Source organism: Benincasa hispida, chromosome 11 (assembly GCF_009727055.1).
Source record: "Benincasa hispida cultivar B227 chromosome 11, ASM972705v1, whole genome shotgun sequence".
Classification (NCBI taxonomy): Eukaryota; Viridiplantae; Streptophyta; class Magnoliopsida; order Cucurbitales; family Cucurbitaceae; genus Benincasa; species Benincasa hispida.
The window spans coordinates 81,192,453-81,211,501 of NC_052359.1; the positions used below are offsets into that span (position 1 = coordinate 81,192,453).

The 19,049-nt window shown below is 35.8% G+C and overlaps 1 protein-coding gene across 1 annotated transcript; it reads right to left on the minus strand.

The window, feature by feature from the left end:
• Nucleotides 1-5,489: 5,489 nt before the first annotated feature.
• LOC120090895 (secreted RxLR effector protein 161-like) lies at nucleotides 5,490-18,397 on the minus strand. Its single transcript, XM_039048591.1, has 2 exons — nucleotides 17,734-18,397; nucleotides 5,490-5,551 (listed from the first exon to the last, which is right to left on the minus strand). The coding sequence occupies exons 1-2, from the start codon at nucleotides 18,395-18,397 to the stop codon at nucleotides 5,490-5,492; spliced, it is 726 nt and encodes a 241-aa protein (XP_038904519.1).
• Nucleotides 18,398-19,049: the final 652 nt, after the last annotated feature.

Here is a 19,049-nt window from a genome sequence, read left to right on the forward strand (position 1 = left end):
AAAAAAAAATCAAGGAATCTCACCCTTATTATATAGATAGTTTGATTCTTTTATTGTCAATTAATTTTGAGATGAACCTTCATGATATGCTAAAATGAAACGTCATTTTATCTAATAATTTGTTGTATTAAAATCAATAGATTCTCATTGATTGTCATTAATTGGTGTAAAATTTAAAAAAAAAATGATCAACTATGTTGGCATGATGTTAAACCACATGTACACATAATAATTATATGTAATATTTAACACTATTTTTCTAAGACGTTTTATTAAATGACTTAAAAATTAGGTTGATAAGGAGAGATTCTTTAGTAAATCCACCAACCCTCTCATGTTGTCACTTTTTTATTTCGATACAAAAAGACATGCTTCTTTTTGCACAAGTTAAATTATGAGATACCATCAGTTTTAAATATTTTATAATCATATTATTTTTAACAATGTGAGGTAACATCGGTCAAGCAAATTATTGATAACATATCAAGATGGAGTAAATAATGCCCAACAAATACGGAAATAATTAACTAAGCTAATTTAGGTTTCTCACTGTTCATAGGAGATTTAAGATGTATTTGGAATACATTTTTAAATATTTAATTTAAAAAATAAATCATTTTGGAAGAAATTGAAAAGTTTGGCAACCGTTCAAAACAATTTCAATTGTATTTCAATCAGGTTTTATCAAAAAAATATTTAAATAAAAATGAGTTTTTTGAAAAGTACTTTTTTACGAACCAATCCAAATGGGCCCTAAGTATTCGATGGTGTATATTTAGGGTTTAGGGAAAATATACACCAAATGAGAAACACAATAAAATCGCAAGGTAATGTGAGAGTTTCTGAACCTAACTTAGATGGTCAAACAGACGCAAACAATCAGCAGAAATAAATCGAAAGCAGTAAAGAACGCCAAGATATATAGTGGTTCGATCAGTTTGGTCTATATCCACTTTGAGAACCAGCTTGAATTAATTTATTAATGAGCAATAAAGGAATTTACAAATTACAGATAATCAACGAAATCACCAATCTGTAATTTCAATATCAACTGATACCAAGAGAGACCCATACACAACGTCGCCTCTGAAAACTGAGAACAACCCGCTGCTAAACAGCCCAAAACAGTGTGCTACCAACCTCTTACCGGCGGACCACCAAAACTAGATCTGTAAGTAAACCCACGCGCTAAACCGGATCTGATTAGTTGCTGCTCCCACCGTCTAACCGAGCGGCTCTTCGACCGGCCGCTGCACTTTCACGAAGCCCACACCCAAAAATCTTTTCGGACACCCACGCCACCGCCACGAACGCTCGCCCACGTCAGAACTCGTCACCCATAGACAGCGGTGGAAGGATTGCTTCAGACGGCTTTCGGCTCTCCCTTTCAGACGGCTACAGATCTGTCTTCAAGTTTAAGTCGGCTACTTCTCTCAATTTTCTCTTCAGCTAATAAGACAAAACGAAAATACCCTAATTTTGGAGAAGATAGGGATAAATACAAGTTTGCCACTACTCAATAATTACAATAATGCCATTGGGCCTCTAAATTTCTAAAAAACCCACCTAAAAAACTTGTTATTTTCTACAAATCTCCCTCATAACAAGAATATTTAAGTGCCAAGCTAATTCTCCAATCTTCCTATCATCCAGATTTAATATTCAGCCCATCTAATAGGTATTTGAACCTATGGGCTGGAAGAACCTTAGTTAACATATCTGACAAATTTTAAACTGTATGAACCTTGACCAGTTCAACATCTTTCTAGGCCACAACTTCTCTGATAAAATGAAATTTGACATCGACATGCTTACCGTTCGTGATGAGATGGATTCTTTGCAAGATGAATAGCACTCTGGCTATCACAACGGACAATAGGAATGAACTCCTACGACAACAACTCATGAACTATTCTTTTCAACCACACTGCCTCTTTCACAACTTCACCCACTGAAATATACTCTGACTCAGTAGTAGACAAGGCAACAACTGATTGTAGAGCAACCTTCCAACTGACCACATTACCAAACAAACGAAAAATGTGACTTGATAGAGACCTTCTTTTGTCAAAGTCTGCAGCATAATCTACATCTGTGAAGCCTTCCAACAATGCTGATTTATCACAATACCTGATTAAACACAATGATATACTGGCACTACCTTTGAAATATCGAAGCACCCATTTACCTGCATTCCAATGCTCCTTCCCAGGATTTGACATAAACCTACTTATCATACTCATAGTATATCCCAAGTCAGGCCTAGTACAAATCATCAAATACATAATACTTTCAACACCATTAAAATAGGGAATATTAGCCATCTCTAATCTTTCTTGTTCAGTAACAAGACATCGAGACGAAGAAAGCCTGAAATGAGATGCTAAGGGTGTCGAAACTGCCTTACAACCAGACATAATATACTTTTCAAGCAGTTTACGCACATAACTCTCCTGCGAAATGGTTAACAAACCTTTCTCCTTATCTTTTTTCACATCCATGCCTAGGATCCTTTTCAGTTCACCTAAATCTTTCATTTCAAATTCACTACTCAATCGTTTCTTGAGATCACAGATTTCAAAATAATCCTTAGACACCAGAATCATGTCATCTACATACAGAAGTAGATAAGTATATGTACCTTTCTGAGATAGTTTCCAGTACACGCAGGCATCATAAAAGCTCCTGTGAAACCCCTACTCAGAATAAAGGTGTCAAACCTGATATACCACTGTCTCGGTGATTACTTCAGTCCAAAAATGGACCTGTGAAGACAACAAACCATGTCTTCCTTTCCTTTCACCTCATAGCCCTTTGGTTGAGCTATGTAGATCACTTCCTCTAATTCACCATGAAGGAAAGCTGTGGTAACGTCCATCTCTTCAAAAAACATAACAAGGTGAACAGCAATAGATAAAATTAATCGAATGGACGAATGTCTCACTACCAGAGAGAAAATCTCATGAAAGTCAACTCCCTCTTTTTTAGTGTAGCCCTTGGCTACCAGTCTAGCCTTATACCTAGGCTTGTTGTCACCTCCTGTACCTGGCTTGATTTTATAAATCCACTTTGACTGAATGAGTTTCTGATTAGGAGGCTTGGAACTAATGACCGTGTCTGATTCTTCTGCAAGGAGAACAACTCTGCTTCCATAGCATCCTTCCACTGTTTCTTCGAATCAGATACAATAGCCTCCTCAAAAGTAAGAGGCTCTGCTTCAATACTATCAGCTGCATAAGTAAGAGCATAAGAAACTAAATCAGCATAACCATACCTCGTAGGAGCTTGCCTCACTCGCTGAGGCCTATCACGTGTAAGCTGATAGTTCTATAGGTCACTGCCATTTGAGCTTTCTTCACCAAAAACTCCCTCATCAATCAAAGTTCTCTGCAGTTGAGGCTGTCAACCATCAGAACTGGATGACTGATCACTGGAATCACCTAAACTAATTGATGGTTATGCTTTAGAATCAATTATAACCTCTGCCTCAACCTGATTAACTGTCTGCTTTTTCTACTGCTCTTTGACATGAAATGGCATCTCTGTTTTATTAAAGGTCACATCTCTGCTAATAATACATTTATTTCTGCCCTCTTCCAAGTACCAAAGTTTATATCCTTTAACACACTGAGGATAGTCAATAAACATACATTTCAGTGCCCTCTTGTTCAACTTCCCTTCCTTAACATGAGCATAAGCTGAATATCGAAATACTCTGAGATGATCCAAGCTTGGAGCTTTTCCTGTCCATATCTCCTGAGGAGTCTTTAGGCCTAAAGCAGAAGACGGACTCCTATTAATAAGATAACAACCTGTTTGGGTAACTTCCCCCTAAAATTTTATAGGTAATGAAGCATTTGTCAAGAGACATCTTGTACGCTCCATAATTATTCTGTTGAACCTCTCAGCTAAGTCATTCTGCTGTGGAGTGTATGTAATAGTGAAATGCCTCGTAATTCCCTCAGATTTGAAAAATTTATCAAATTTGTGATTCACAAATTCTAAACCATTGTCTATCCTCCGATATTTTACCTTCCTGCCTGTCTGGTTTTCAACCTGCTTTTTCCATTCAAGAAATTTCTTAAAAGCTTCATCCGTCTCTTTTAGTGAATACATCCACACCTTTCATGAAAAATCATCAATGATTGACATAAAGTATCTCAAACCTCCCATAGAAGGTACCTTTGTAGGATCCCACAAATCAGAATGAATATAATCTAAAATTCCATTAGTAGAATGCTTCCCTTTCCCAAACTTCAATCTGGTAGACTTTCCAATTATACAATGTTCACAAAATGGGATTTCAATGTCTTTAACTTCTCCAAGCAAACCTTTTTGTGAAAGAGCTTGTAAACCGCTTTCACTCACAAGAGCAAATCTGTTATGCCATAACATAGATTTATCTGTTTTTTTCCCAGATGCAATAGCAGAACTACCTGAAATTGCAGTACCTTCCAACACATACAAACCATTCCTCAAGGTCCCCTTCAGCTTAACCAAAGAACCCTTGATAACCTTCAGAACTTCATTCTCAGATTTATAAGAATAACCTGCTCTATCTAATTCGCCCAGAGAAATTAGATTTCGTTTGAGTTCTGGAACATACCTTAAATTTGTAAGCATTCTAATCATACCATCATGTGTTGCAATTCGAACTGACCCAATTCCTTTTACATCACAAGTACCATTATCACTAAGCAGAACTGATCCCCCATCATTTTCCTGAAAGTCAATCAAGAAATCTCGATTAGGAGTCATGTGAAACATGCACCCTAAATCCATGATCCAAGCATTTTGAATGTCCCTGCTAGACACCATCAAAACCTCTGTTGAATCATACCCATCAGAAATATTTACTGTACTAGAATCCCCTGTATGCTTGCTACTTGATGCTTCCTTGCTCTTATTCAAAGGGCAATTCTTTTTAAAGTGTCCTTCTTTATGACATAGGAAACACTTTTTGCTTTTCCCCTTTGATTTCACTTGGATCTTGACTCTTTCCCTTTTCCGTTCTTTTTTCTCATTTTTGCCTCTGGCCATGAGTAACTCTCCATCCTTGCGTTCCTTTTTAATCTTGAGATTTCTCGTTCTCAAAGCATCCAACACTATATCTATGGACAATGAATCCTGTCTATATTTAATAGCTGCCTTAACTTCTCGATACGATTCTAGCAAAGAATTCAGAAGAATAACTGCTTGATTTTCATCCGACATCTTCTCACCGATGTTATTGATATCAACTATAATCTTCTAAAATTCATCTAGGTTCTCTTCTAAGTCTTTTCTTGAGTCCATCATATATCCAAAGAATTTTTCCTTTAGATATAATTTATTTGGCAAGGACTTAGTCAAATAAAGACTTTCCAATTTCTTCCACAACTCCGCTGTAGTAGTGGCCTCATTTACTAGCTTAAGCACTCCCACGTCAGAACTCGTCACCCACAGACAGTGTTGGACGGATTGCTTCAGACGGCTTTTGGCTCTCCCTTTCAGACGGCTACAGATCTGTCTTCAAGTCCAAGTCGGCTACTTCTCTCAATTTTCTCTTCAGCTAATAAGACAAAACGAAAATGCCCTAATTTGGGAGAAGATAGGGATAATTACAAGTTTGCCACTGTTCAATAATTACAATAATGCCATTGGGCCTTTAAATTTCCAAAAAACCTAATAAAAACCACTTAAAAAACTTGTTATTTTCTACAGGTAAGTCATGCAAAACAATCCATCACTCAAAGATAGATCGATGCTGACTGGACTAAGAGAGGTTGACTAGGTTTGATTAAGGCTGATTAGGTCTAGAAGGAAAAATGTTGATAAGTCCTAGGTCTGTTCCATATATATATATATATAATTTTTTTTTAAAAAAACATATTGTGAATCAGTAAGCACACCGAAATATATCAAGGTTGACACATTATTAACACCCTCATCATCTCTCACTTCCTTTCACTGATATTCAATTATAACCGAGATAAAAATATAAAATTATAAAAGGACAATTTCATATAGTTAAATAGAGGATAAAGACCCCAACAAGCTCAATTGCACATTTTGAAACAATGACCAAACTTTCTAAAAAAAAGACAAAAACAAAAACATGACCTAACCAAAACATTGAACCTATGTGGAAAATATCACACTGATGTTTATATCAAATGGAATTAAAGCTTGTCTCAAATTTATTGTTGAGCACATATATGCGAATAAGAAAATTTTCACAACTGCCTATATTTACATCACTACAAGAAATAAGTTCTTTAATAACCTTTCATTATAGCCTTTTATAAAATGTGCTATCAGAGTAGGGAAAAAACTAAAAAGCAACGGAAAAAAAGGCGAAAAGCTCAATTTGGAAAAAAAAAAAAGGCGCGCAAACCATTGAAGATTGAAGTTGCGCCCTTATTTCCCTAAACCCTTCTCATTCAACACTTCTATCTCTCCCATTAGTTCCCTATAGTTCAACAATGGTAATCGTGAAACCCATGGTGTTCTGTCTGCCGACTGACGTAGCTGTGAAACTCCATCCGCTACCCTGTCAACTTCATCCAACCCGTTTTGTTCGCAAGTTTGCAAGGTTCTTCTTTACAGCAACGTGGCGAGTGAATATATAATATTAAAACTCAATGGTATAATATTTAAAATCAATCTATAAATAGTGTATTCAATTGAGTTTAAATATATAATATTTGACTCTCATTTGAGTTTAAATATTATACATTGAGTGTATTGTTTCTAGTAATTGAGATGTAATAAGTTTGCTAGTGTATTCAATTCTTGGGCAAACCTAAAACGTTGTTTAATGGATGATGATCACAAGTTATTTAACTATCCAAGGTAAAAGTTACTCTTGGACAAACCTAAAAATTCACTTAGTTAAGATTCTTAGCTATTTTTTTTCTAAGTAAACTAAACCCTAGGTTATAAAATAATCAGTAGGCGAAAGAGATGTATCTGATATGTCAATGATTCCACTCACATTTCTCCCTGGATGTTTACACCGTGAGATTCATACTTGGCCTTGTGGTGCCTTGGGAGCATCCCCCCCTCGGATGGTGTTTGCATGGCTCCATATCAAGGTGGACGGAGAGAGTGTTTATAGTAAGTGGGTGAAAGGTGTGTGTCAACACGTCCTACGATCTCTGTCATTGGTTCACACCGTGAGAACATTTTGTACTCCCTCGTGACGCCGTTGGAGCATCCCCCTTCGGATGGGTTTTGTGCAGTTGGTCAAGATCAAGGTGAACTCCAGAAATGGATAGGGTCGCTTTAGGTTTTGCCCAAATCAGATTTTTTCCCTTCAGATTGGCTGCTTAGGGCAGATCTCTAAGGCCTACAATAGCGGGTCACACTTACGAAGATTGTTAAGAAAGTTAATGATCTCTTAACTAAATCAATGATGGCTAGTCATTATAGGAGTAAGAGTTGTTCTGGTATTAATAACTGGTGGAGAACTTCTCAATTCAGAGGAGGGACAATTGACCTCCCTTCGGCGGCTTTTGTCCTAAACCTTTGAAGCGTCATTACGAAACTAGATGTCACACGGGGTTCATGTTAGTTTTGCTAACCCTTATTGAATGTTGTTTGTTTTTCAATGGGTATCTGCTTAAAACCTAACGTAGGTCAATATGTTTTTCTTTTCAGCAACTCGTTAGTATTTCGTTTAGTGCCTTTAATATGTTCGATTATATACAGTGGAAAGAGTCGTGTAAAATGTATTTTGTGGTAAACGACCTCGAATTTGTCATGGTTGAGGAATATCCTCAAGTCTCGACCCTTAATGCACCGCGAAATGTTCGTAATGCATATGAGTTCTGGATGAATGCTAATTCATTGTCCAACTTCACATATTGACTAGCATATCTGATCTTTTGGCTAAAAGAGTTGAGAACATGGTCATTGCATGTGAGATCATGGACTTGTTGCAAGATTTATTTGAACGTGAGTTTTACTTTTCAAACACAAAGGGATGGATGATGAAACTAGTAGTGTCACATGTTCTGACACTGATCACACTACTCTCTAAAAGAGGAGGAAAGACAGTAAATGTGATTTATTGGTCTAAGAGACGTGTTTAGTAGAGAATGATGATTATGCCTGGATCCTTGATTTGGGTGCTACCAACCATGTCAGTTCCTCTTACCAAGGATTCAATTCCTGGCATACGTTGCCACAGGGAGAGATGACTCTTAGAGTTGACATTGGTGAGGTTGTTTCAGCTATTGCTGTAGGCAAGCTAAAGTTATTTGTTGACAAGAAACGTTAGTTGTTACTAGATAATATTTTCGTAGTCCCTCATATTAAGAAGAACTTAATCTCGGTTTCTTGTCTCACTGAACATGACTATACCGTCTCCTTTTCTGAGAATACAATGTTTATCTACAAGAATGGAATGGAGATTAGTCATAATTCAATGGAAAGTAACTTATATGTATTAAGACCGTTAGTCATAAAAGCATTGTTTAACAATGAAATGTTCAGTACGACACCAATAGCTAAAAGACCAAAGGCTTCTCCTAAAGAAAACGTCCATCTTTGGCATCAAAGGTTAGGTCATATCAACCTCAATAGGATTGAGCATTTGATGAAAAGTGGACTTCTACAGAGTTTAGAAGAAAACTCATTGTCGGTGTATGAATCATGCCTCGAAGGCAAGATGACCAAACGACCTTACTGGAAAAGGTTACAGAGTTAAGGAAGCCTTAGAGCTTGTACATTCTGACATCTGTGGTATGATGAGTGTTGGCGCTAGAGGTGGGTATGAATATTTAAACTCTTTCATAGATGATTATTCAAAGTACGGGCATTTCTACCTAATGCAATGTAAGTCTAAAACTCTTGACAAATTCAAGGAGTATAAGGCTGAAGTTTAAAACTTATTAGGTAAGAAGATAGAAAGCTACAATTTGATCATAGTGGAAAGTATATAGACCTCCAATTCCAGAACTATATGATAGAACATGGGATTGCGTCCTAACTCTTGGCCCCAGGTATAACTCAAAAAAATGTTGTATCAAAAAGGAGAACAGAACCTTGTTGGACATGGTTCGGTCTATGATGAATTATGCTCATCTTCTAGACTCGTTTTGAGGTTTTGCAGCGAAGACTACATGTTACATCCTGAACAACGATCCCTCAAAAAGTGTTTCTGAAACACCTTTTGAGTTGTGGAGATGCCGTAAAGGTAGTTTACATCGCTTCAGGAATTGGGATTGTCTGGCACATGTGCTTGTGACTAACTCAAAGAAGTTGGAACCGCGTTCGAAGGCTTTCCTCTTTGTAGGCTACCCCAAGAAAATGAGAGGTAGATACTTCTATGATCTGATTGAGAACAAAATGTTTATTTCTACAAATGCTATCTTCTTGGAAGAATACCACATGAGGGATCATAAGCCACGAAGTAAGCTTGTTTTACGTGAGCTTTCTACTGAGACTAAGACTACTAAGGGTTCGACAAGAGTTGTTGAACAGGCCCAAAAATCAACAATAGGATTGAAAAGTGGGTGAAATGTGGACTTCTAAAGATTTTAGAAGTTAGTGAAGTTGGTGAAATGTGGACTTCTAAAGAGTTGGTGAAATGTGGACTTCTAAAGAGTTTAGAAGGAAAATGCCCATCCTTGAAGGCAAGATGATCAAACGACCTTTTACTTGAAAAGGTTATAGAGCCAAAGAAACCTTGGAGCTTATACATTTAGACCTCTGTGGTCTGATGAGTGTTCGAGCTCGAAGTGGGTATCAATATTTCATCTCTTTCATAGATGATTATTCAAGATACGAGTATCTATACCTAATACAATATAAGTCTGAAGTCCTTGACAAGTTCAAGGAGTATAAGGTTGAAGTTAAAAACTTGTTAGGTAAGAAGATAAAAACACTACGTTATGATCGTGGTGTAGAGTATATGAACCTCGAATTCCAGAACTATACGATAGAACATGGAATTACGTCCCAACTCACGGCCCCAGGTACACCTTAGCAGAATGGGGTATCAGAAAGAAGNAACTATACGATAGAACATGGAATTACGTCCCAACTCACGGCCCCAGGTACACCTTAGCAGAATGGGGTATCAGAAAGAAGAAACAGAACCCTGTTGGACATGGTTCGGTCTATGATGAGTTATACTCATCTTCCAAACTTATTTTGGGGATTTGCAGTGGAGACTGCATGTTACATTTTGAACAACATTCTCTCGAAAAGTGTTTCTGAAAAACCTTTTAAGCTGTGGAGAGGCCGTAAAGGTAGTTTACGCCACTTCAGGATTTGGGGATGTCTGACCCATATACTTGTGGCTAACTCTAAAAAGTTAGAATTGTGTTCAAATGTTTGCCTCTTTGTAGGCTACCCAAAAGAAACGAGGAGTGGATACTTCTATGATCTAAGTGAGAACAAAATGTTTGTGTCGACAAATACTATCTTCTTGGAAGAAGACCACATCTGGGATCATAGACCATGAAGTAAGCTTGTTTTACATGAGATTTCTAGTGAGACTACTGAGAGTTCAATAAGAGTTGTTGAACAGACTGATAGATCAACATGAGTCGTTGAACATACTGATTAATCAAGAAGAGTTGTTGATATCGGTTCATCTAGTCAACCATCTCAAAAGTTGAGAATGCCTCGATGTAGTGGGAGGGTTACGAACCCACCGGAACGCTACATGGGTTTGACTAAAGCCGAAAACATCATGTCTAATGATGGGATTGATGATCTATTGTCTTATAAGCACGCAATGGAGGATGTTGACAAATATGAGTGGACTAAAGCAATGAACCAGGAAATGGAGTCTATGTACTTCAATTCTATCTGGGAACTTGTGAATTAGCTTGATGGGGTAAAACCTATAGGATGTAAGTGGATCTACAAGAGAAAACGAGGTGTAGATGGAAAGGTGCAAACCTTTAAGGCTATACTCGTGGAAAAGGGCTATACCCAGGTTAAGAGAGTGGACCATAAGGAAACTTTCTCACCTGTTGTCATGTTGAAGTCTGTCGGGATTCTCCTTTCCATAGCCACATTTTATGATTATGAGATATGGAAAATGAACGTCAAGACTGTCTTTCTAAATGGTAATCTTGAAGAGACCATCTACATGGCTCAACCAGAGAGATTCATTGATCTACATTAAGAGAAAAGAGTTTGCAAGTTGAATAGGTCCATTTATGAGCTAAAACAGGCGTCTAGATCGTGGAACATTAGATTTGATACTGTGATCAAATTGTTTGGCTTTGATCAAAATGTTGATGAGTCTTGTGTTTACAAGAAAATCATCAATAGCTCAGTAGCTTTCCTCGAAATGTATATGGATGATATCCTACTCATTGAGAATGATGTAAGTTTTCTGACTGACATTAAAAAGTGGCTAGTCACCAAATTCCAAAATGAAAGATTTGGGAGAGGCACAATATGTTCAGGGATCCAGATCATTCGGGATCGTAAGAACAAGAGGTTGGACTTGTCTCAGACATTGTACATTGACAAAATGTTGATCAGGTACTCGATGCAGAATTTTAAGAGGGGTTTATTACCCTTCAGATATGGAATTGTTTTCTCTAAGGACCAATGTCCTAAGACACCTCAAGAAGTTGAGGAAATGAGACAGATTCCCTATGTTTCGGCTGTTGGAAGCCTTATGTATACAATGTTCAATGCTAGACCTAACATTTGCTATACAGTAAGAATTGTCAATTGTTACCAATCTAATCCAGGATTTGATCACTGGACAACGATCAAAATAATTCTCAAGTATCTTCGAAGAACGAGAGACTATATGCTCGTGTATAGAGATAGAGATTCTCGAAAATCGATATGAAGGTCAGTATTCACTCTGAATGGAAAGGTTGTAGTTTGACGAAGTATCAAGCAAGGTAGCATCAAAGAATTCATTATGGAAGCCGAATATGAAGTCACTTGTGAAGCTGCGAAAGAGGTTGTTTAACTTAGGAAGTTTCTTACAGATTTGGTAGTTGATCCAAATATGTCTTTACCGATCACTCCCTATTGTGATAATAGCGAAGTTGTGCGAAATTTAAAGCAACCTTGGAGTCACCGTAGAGGTAAGCATATTGAACAGAAGTGTCATTTGATTAGGGAGATTGTGCATCGCGGTGATGTGATAGTCACGAAGATCGTGTCGGAGCACAACGTTGTTGATTCGTTTACAGAGGCTCTCACGGCTAAAGTGTACGGTGGTCATCTGACGAGTCTGGGTGTACAAGACATGCGACACCTTGTCTAGGGCACGTGAGAGATGATACAGGGGTATAAGAGTATGTCCTAGTTTATTGTATATTGTATAGTTTTATGTATTGTACATTAGTCTCCCGGCGCATTAGGACAAGTGGGAGATTGTTGGGAATTGTATCCTAATTATAATGGAGTCTCATAGTTTGTAAACAGTTTGTACACATTGTTAATAATAAAATAAGTATTATTTTATTTGCATTTATTCATATCCAATAAACTAAGATCCGTGATTATTTCAAGTAACTTAAGCATGTATGTGAGACATACAAGTGGATCATGCCTTCAATAATAATCTAAATGGTCTATAGTATAAGGATAAAAGAAGAATATCTTATCCTGGTGACACTACGGATACGACTCGCTTTGTAAATATTTATAAGTGTTGTAATGTGCTACAGATGCTTGATCCTAACCATTCATTTGGAGACATGCGAGCGGGGATGTCCTATACAAAAAGTTTGTATACGATCGGACCATGAGATGATCCATCTCTCTATATAACGTCGTTCATAATTGAGAGTTACATCTCACTAAAATGCCCATAGGTGATATAACCTTAATCCTGAGCGTTTTGGGAACTCTTGTCCATGAGGGCAATCCTTTGATTAGTATGGATGAAAGTGGCCAGATTGCCAACTAAACAAGCCTACTTTTTTGGGGATTCGTCTAATGGAGGAGCTGGGAACTCAGTTACACAAGACGAAATTCATTCTTTCCCCGAAGCAGTGGTAAGTAGATAAACTTCTCCCTTAAGGGTTTATTCCGGGTCTTGAACATAGTGGCCACACATTCTCTTAGGAAGAGAGGACTCAGTCATAGTAGGACTATGACTTATTGTTCATTAGAGAAATCAGTGGTACTTAAAAAGTTAGATGTAACTATAGGGGCAAAACAGTAAATTGGCCCACCTATACTTACGAGCGATTTGTGAAGGGTTATCGCACTGTTGATTGGTTATATGGACCCAGAAATATATCTGTAGTGAGAATAGTGCAGCTATCGTTCTTTAATGGAGTGCCCGACAGTTAACGGATGGTGGATCTCGTGACTAAAGAGTTTAGCCAGTTATTCACGTATCGTTGGAGTTTCAAGCTATAGGTCCATGAGGTCCCCTTGATAGCTCAATGGGTTCAAGTTGAGAATCAGATTTTGGGTTAGTTTGAAGTGTTTAAATTAACAAGAGAAAATTTAATTATATGTGATATAATTGGTGTGATGTCTGAGATACATTAAGTGGAGGAATTAATGTAAATATGATTTACATTAAGTACCATAAAATTGAAAAAGAATTATGGTTTATATGTTTCATACAATGAAATATTAAAACTATAGGTTATATATATAATATGATAAGTTGGTTATCATATTTATTTATAATATATTAACTATATGATAATTAATTCTTTTTATCTAATAACCGATTGAGTGGAAGGTTATTGGAAGTTTTATGGTAGCCGTGAGATAAAAGAAATATTTTTTTCCAAATTTATTAGTTGATTCATTCGGTAATTCTCACGGAAAAAGGCTACCAAGTGGAAATTTTTTTTTTACTAAGCGATAGTCATTGAGAGACTACACGATCAGCTAAAACGATCGCTTAGAGTTGTCTATACGATAGTTACTCAGCTGATCGTTGCTACATGATCGAGTTGCAAAGTCTATGCGATAAGTTTTTGTTTTCTAAACGATCGAGTACATCGTCTATGCGATAGATAGTTTCATATCTCCAACTTACTTGATCGTCTACTTGATCACATACCTCCTCTCTTCCTCTATCCAATATCATACAAAGCCCACAATTTCTGGATTCTCACACCGAGAATACCAAGGTAACACTTGTAGTAGCGTCCTTACTTTGTTCGTGAATCGAGTTGGACTCAATTGGGTTTGAGGAGCATTCAGACGTTCGTGGCTATTCGTGTGTTGTTCTTTCCGTTCAAGTGTTGTTGTGGACGCATTGAAGACTGATCGAGAGATTCTTGAAGAATGGTTTTTCAAAGGTATGCATACTCATTCCCTTGAATCTCTTATAGCATGTTATAATTTCTATTGATGCATGACCTGTTAGTTTCCATTTAAGACTGTAATTGTTTGTGATTTCCTTCCGCACATCCCTCAAGAAATCTCAAAAATTGGAGTGCTCTAATGGGAAAGTTGATAGATCCTTTGTAATTTTATATAACCAATTTGATTGATGGTATAGGGTTTTATTAGCTCTAGTCCTCTTTCTCTGCTCCTCGTGTTCTCTTTCAATATGCTTAGTAAACGTCCCCAACTCCCTTTGTCCCTTCCTTAACCAACGACATTTACATCATTGTCTCTCCTCTTCTATTGATTAGGTTCACTGTTGCTTTCTCTTTCCTTCCAAACTAAACCATAATGGACTTGTGAAAAATTATTGTCTTTTTGGCCATCTATAAATTATTGGATCCAGATGGGCTCCATTACATTTGATAAGGATACTAAATTATCTTATCTTGGTTGTGTTTTTGTTAATTCTTATTTTCTAAAGTTTTCTATATGGTTTTGCAAATAAAGAGGTATAGATTTCATCCTACAACTTGTATCACAATGAATTGCAAAGTAGGAATATCAAGGATGAGTTAGAATATCGTGAAAGGAGGCATTTTTCATCAAAGAACAAGTCATATGGTTATGACTTCCATTCTTTAGAAAAATATAGAATGAGTTTGGTTTTTATTTCAGTTGTTATGGTTTTGTTCAAAATTGAGTTCTCCATGTTGTGTTTTATGGCGTGTTCAATGAGAATATCAGGTTTCACTTGCATAATTTGAAAATGATAAAGATGGTAGAAAAGGAAGCCAACTTCAATTAAAAGGTGCATTAGGTCCTTTATGCTTACATTTGATAGCAGTTCTAATTTTCATTAATTGTTTGTACTAGTTGTTATTTATACTTTAAGTTGGGAATTCTATCAAGTTTCAGCTTTTAATAGGAACTCGATTGGTTATTAGTACAAATCCATAAACATTTACAAATTGTGACAATCTGTTATTTTTTACTACATACAATTGGTGATCGTATCTTTAATTTGTTTGTCCTTTATACTGGTTGGGCAATGTTTTTTGTGCTTATTTCTTTTGAAGAAAGAGAGTCGTTCTTAATTATAGAAACATAATTAAAAAAATTGTTTGAACAGAAATTTTTCTAACCTCTTATTTTTTCAGATCGTTCAAGATAGCTTTTTCATCTTATTACATTTTTAGTATTGTGGTCATCTGGCAAACCCTTTTCAAATTTGGAATGAGGCTTTACAAATGGTGGACACAACAATTCAATTTGGCGCTTCAATTTTGTACTCGTTACATTAAGTTTCAAAACTTGATGAATCTTATATTTTGTCTATTCATTTTGTAGGAATTACTTTGTGACTTTCTTTCATCATGTTAGACCTACTTATATGTGTTAATAATGAATGACAAGATTTCAATTATGAAATTGGACTTGTTATATTTTGAAGTGTCATGATATTACACACATAGATATATATAATTCATGTGTGTTTCGTAGCTATCATTTAGATTTTATAAGAAAAAAATTACTAATTGGTAATAAATGATTGACAATAAAAGGCTATAAAAACTTTTAGTAACATAAAGAAAAAGCTATAAAAATCTCATAATAATACATACAAATGACATATAAAAACTTTCAAGAAAATACTATTACAAAGTTATAATAGATCTTTTTATTAGCTATAGAAACTTACTACAGCTTTAATAAGTAATGCTATAATATATTTCCATAGCAAGATAAATATGCTATATTTTTAAGATTTTTAATAGCACTCAACATAGCTAACAAAAGAAGTTATAAAAAGTCCTGAATTTTTAATAATATGAGTTGTCAAGTACCTTCGAAAAAGACTATAATCGAAAAAGACTATAAAAGGTCTATTATAGTTATTTTCGTTAGCTATCGTATATATTATTTCTTGTAGTGCATCTAAATCATTTTATTTATAAAAATAGGTGATAGAATGATCAATAAAATATTCATATCCATGTATCTTAGCAAATAAAATATTTGATGCCCTTAGAATGAGACAAAAATAATTAACATATGAATGAAGAAAATTTATAGACATTAGTACTTTTTTTATTACTTAAATAAGTTATAAATAATATATTACAGATATTTCTATTCATATTTGACGATAATTTGGTTGATATTTTAAATATATCTACCATGTACTTTTATGATATATTGAAATTTGATTTATAAATAATTGATTAACGTTTCGATATTTTATTTCCTTTTTTGTGACACACTTGACAAGATAACCTTTTATAAAACTAATAATATATTATGGTTGTCCTAGTTAATATACATTTAATTTTGTTGTCACACTTCATAATTTAAATATGTTATAAATCATAGAGGGTTGACTTTTTCATGAGGATCAATCCTAATATCTAAGGATACGTAGCTACACGAAACTCTTGTTTTGATTAAGTACTTACAAGCGAAAGTGACTTTGACAAATAAGAATTATAAGCCATAGGAGAGAAGGAGATCTTCAATTCAATTCAACATATGATATAAATCAAAGTTTTAACGAATAATTAAAAAGACCACAACACTTGCAGTTTTGAGATCTCCTAGCTTATAGGGCATTCGTTAAGGCCTTAGTTAGACACTTCTATTTATAGTTTTTTTCTTTTTTTCGTATCTTTTAGGTTTGTCGGCGCCACTCTAAACATTATAGAAGTGACTTTCTTGATTTAGACCTTTCTTGTCACTTTGAATGTCATGTCTTCATTTATAATTTTTAGGAGCTAGCTATTTTATTTTGATAAACTTTTGAATCTTCCTTGTTCCCTTTTTGCCACCCCCTTAAGGCTACACAAGCCTAAAGTCGTTTTGCTTGTAGGTTGTTGCATTGACAGCTCTTTTCCATTTATTGTTAATGTTGCGAAATCGACAATTAAAAATACAAAAAAAAGGAACGTAGAGTAGGGAAATCGACACAAAGATATACGTGATTCACTAAAGTGTGTTAGCTACGTCTATGGGCAGAGGGAGAACAATATTATTTGAGAGAATGTTATCAAAATTACATAAAAAACGGTGCCAGCAAACAGATTCAAGGCATTTCAACAAATCTCCACCTTGACTTGAATTCTCTTCCAGATAACAGATGTACCAAATGCAACATAAATCAATATCGTCAGATGTACCCAGACCTCTCCCTCATGCCTCAAAGTGTCACACAAAGGGGACCATTAACAATTCAAAACATTCAGCAAGTCCAAACAATGTTGGAACTTGCCTTGTGAAACGGTTTGGTGAACATATCAGCAAGGTTATCAGCAGTACCAATTTTCATCACTTTAAGTCTCTACTCACCTTTTAAGAAGTGATATCTTACATCTATGTGCTTAGTTCTCTCATGATGAACTTGATCCTAGGCTAGGCATATTGCACTCAAACTGTCACAATATACAATAGCTTGGTCATGATGCAAACCAAGATCACCAACTAACCCCCTCAGCCATATTCCCTCTTTAGTAGCTTCTGTCAAGGCTACGTACTCTGCTTCAGTAATAGACAAAGTAACTGTAGGCTGTAAGGTTGCCTTCAAACTAACAACAAAACCACCCAGAGTGAACACATAGCCAGTCATAGACCTCCTACTGTCAACATCTCCAACATAGTTAGAATAAGAATAACCAGTCACCAAACACTCTGTGCAATTCCCATAAATAAGACCAACATCAAATGTACCTCTAAGGTAACAAAAAATCCTTTTAACGGCTTGCCAATGCTCCTTCCCAGGTTGACCCATGAATCTGCTAACAACACTAACATGGGCAAGATCAGGCCTAGTATAGACCATAGCATACATCAAACTTCCCACTGCACTAGCATAAGGAACTCGAGACATGTACTCCTTCTCAGCTTCAGACTGTGGTGAAAACTCAGATGACAAACGAACATTTATCGCACTAGGAGTATCTATAGGCTTAGCTGATGACATACCAAACCTGGACAATATTTTCTGAATATATCCTTTTTGGGACAAGAAAAGCTTATTCTTACCTCTGTCCATATAAATCTTCATATCAAACTCAGCACTGAGAAGATTCTTCAATTTCAGAATATCAGACTTGGACTTTGCAGCTATGAGCATATAAGAGTAGATAAATCATCGAACCATCATCCACTTTGTTGTGATATGAGTGAGACACCCGTACTAGGTTATTCGAAGCGCCAGCAAACAGATTCAAGGCATTTCAACAGTTAATTAAGAGCATGTGTTACGAACTTTGATAAAGTGTAACTTATATATCCTTCTCTTCTTCCTCCACTCCTCAGTTGAGTCATTGATTGTGTGGTATTGGAGAGTTTTGGTGTTTGTATTTTTGCAAGTTCATAAGTTATTTAATTGTGAAACCCAAGATATAAACATAAAGGGTTGATAATTATAACTTCCGATTGATATCTACTATTTATACTATTATGAATGAGTTTAGACCTCATGAAATAAAAAAAAAAAGATAAAGATAATGTTAGGTAAATCTGTTATTATGTGAAATAAACAGCACTCGTTCCTCGTAAAATCTCTACTATAAAGGAAAAATATGAAGATAAAGGATACAGCATTGTAATTGAGAAGTTATATGTGAGTCTTTGTAAAATCCTCTCCAAGAAATTGTTACAGAAAAAATCAAAATCAAGAAGAACATCACTTCAGGCAGTTGAACCAATGTCGACATCTTTCTGTTATTTGTTGTAACCACCTGAGCTTCATTGTTGACCATTGCGCTTGCATATATAAAGGA

What these genes read in the sequence shown, in the direction of transcription:
- LOC120090895 (XM_039048591.1), bottom strand. Translation starts at nt 18,397, where the DNA reads ATGCTCATAGCTGCAAAGTCCAAGTCTGATATTCTGAAATTGAAGAAT. An exon ending in GGGGTTAGTTGGTGATCTTG is followed by an intron (nt 5,552 to 17,733) that starts GTTTGCATCATG and finishes TTGTCTTATTAG; the next exon opens with CTGAAGAGAAAATTGAGAGA.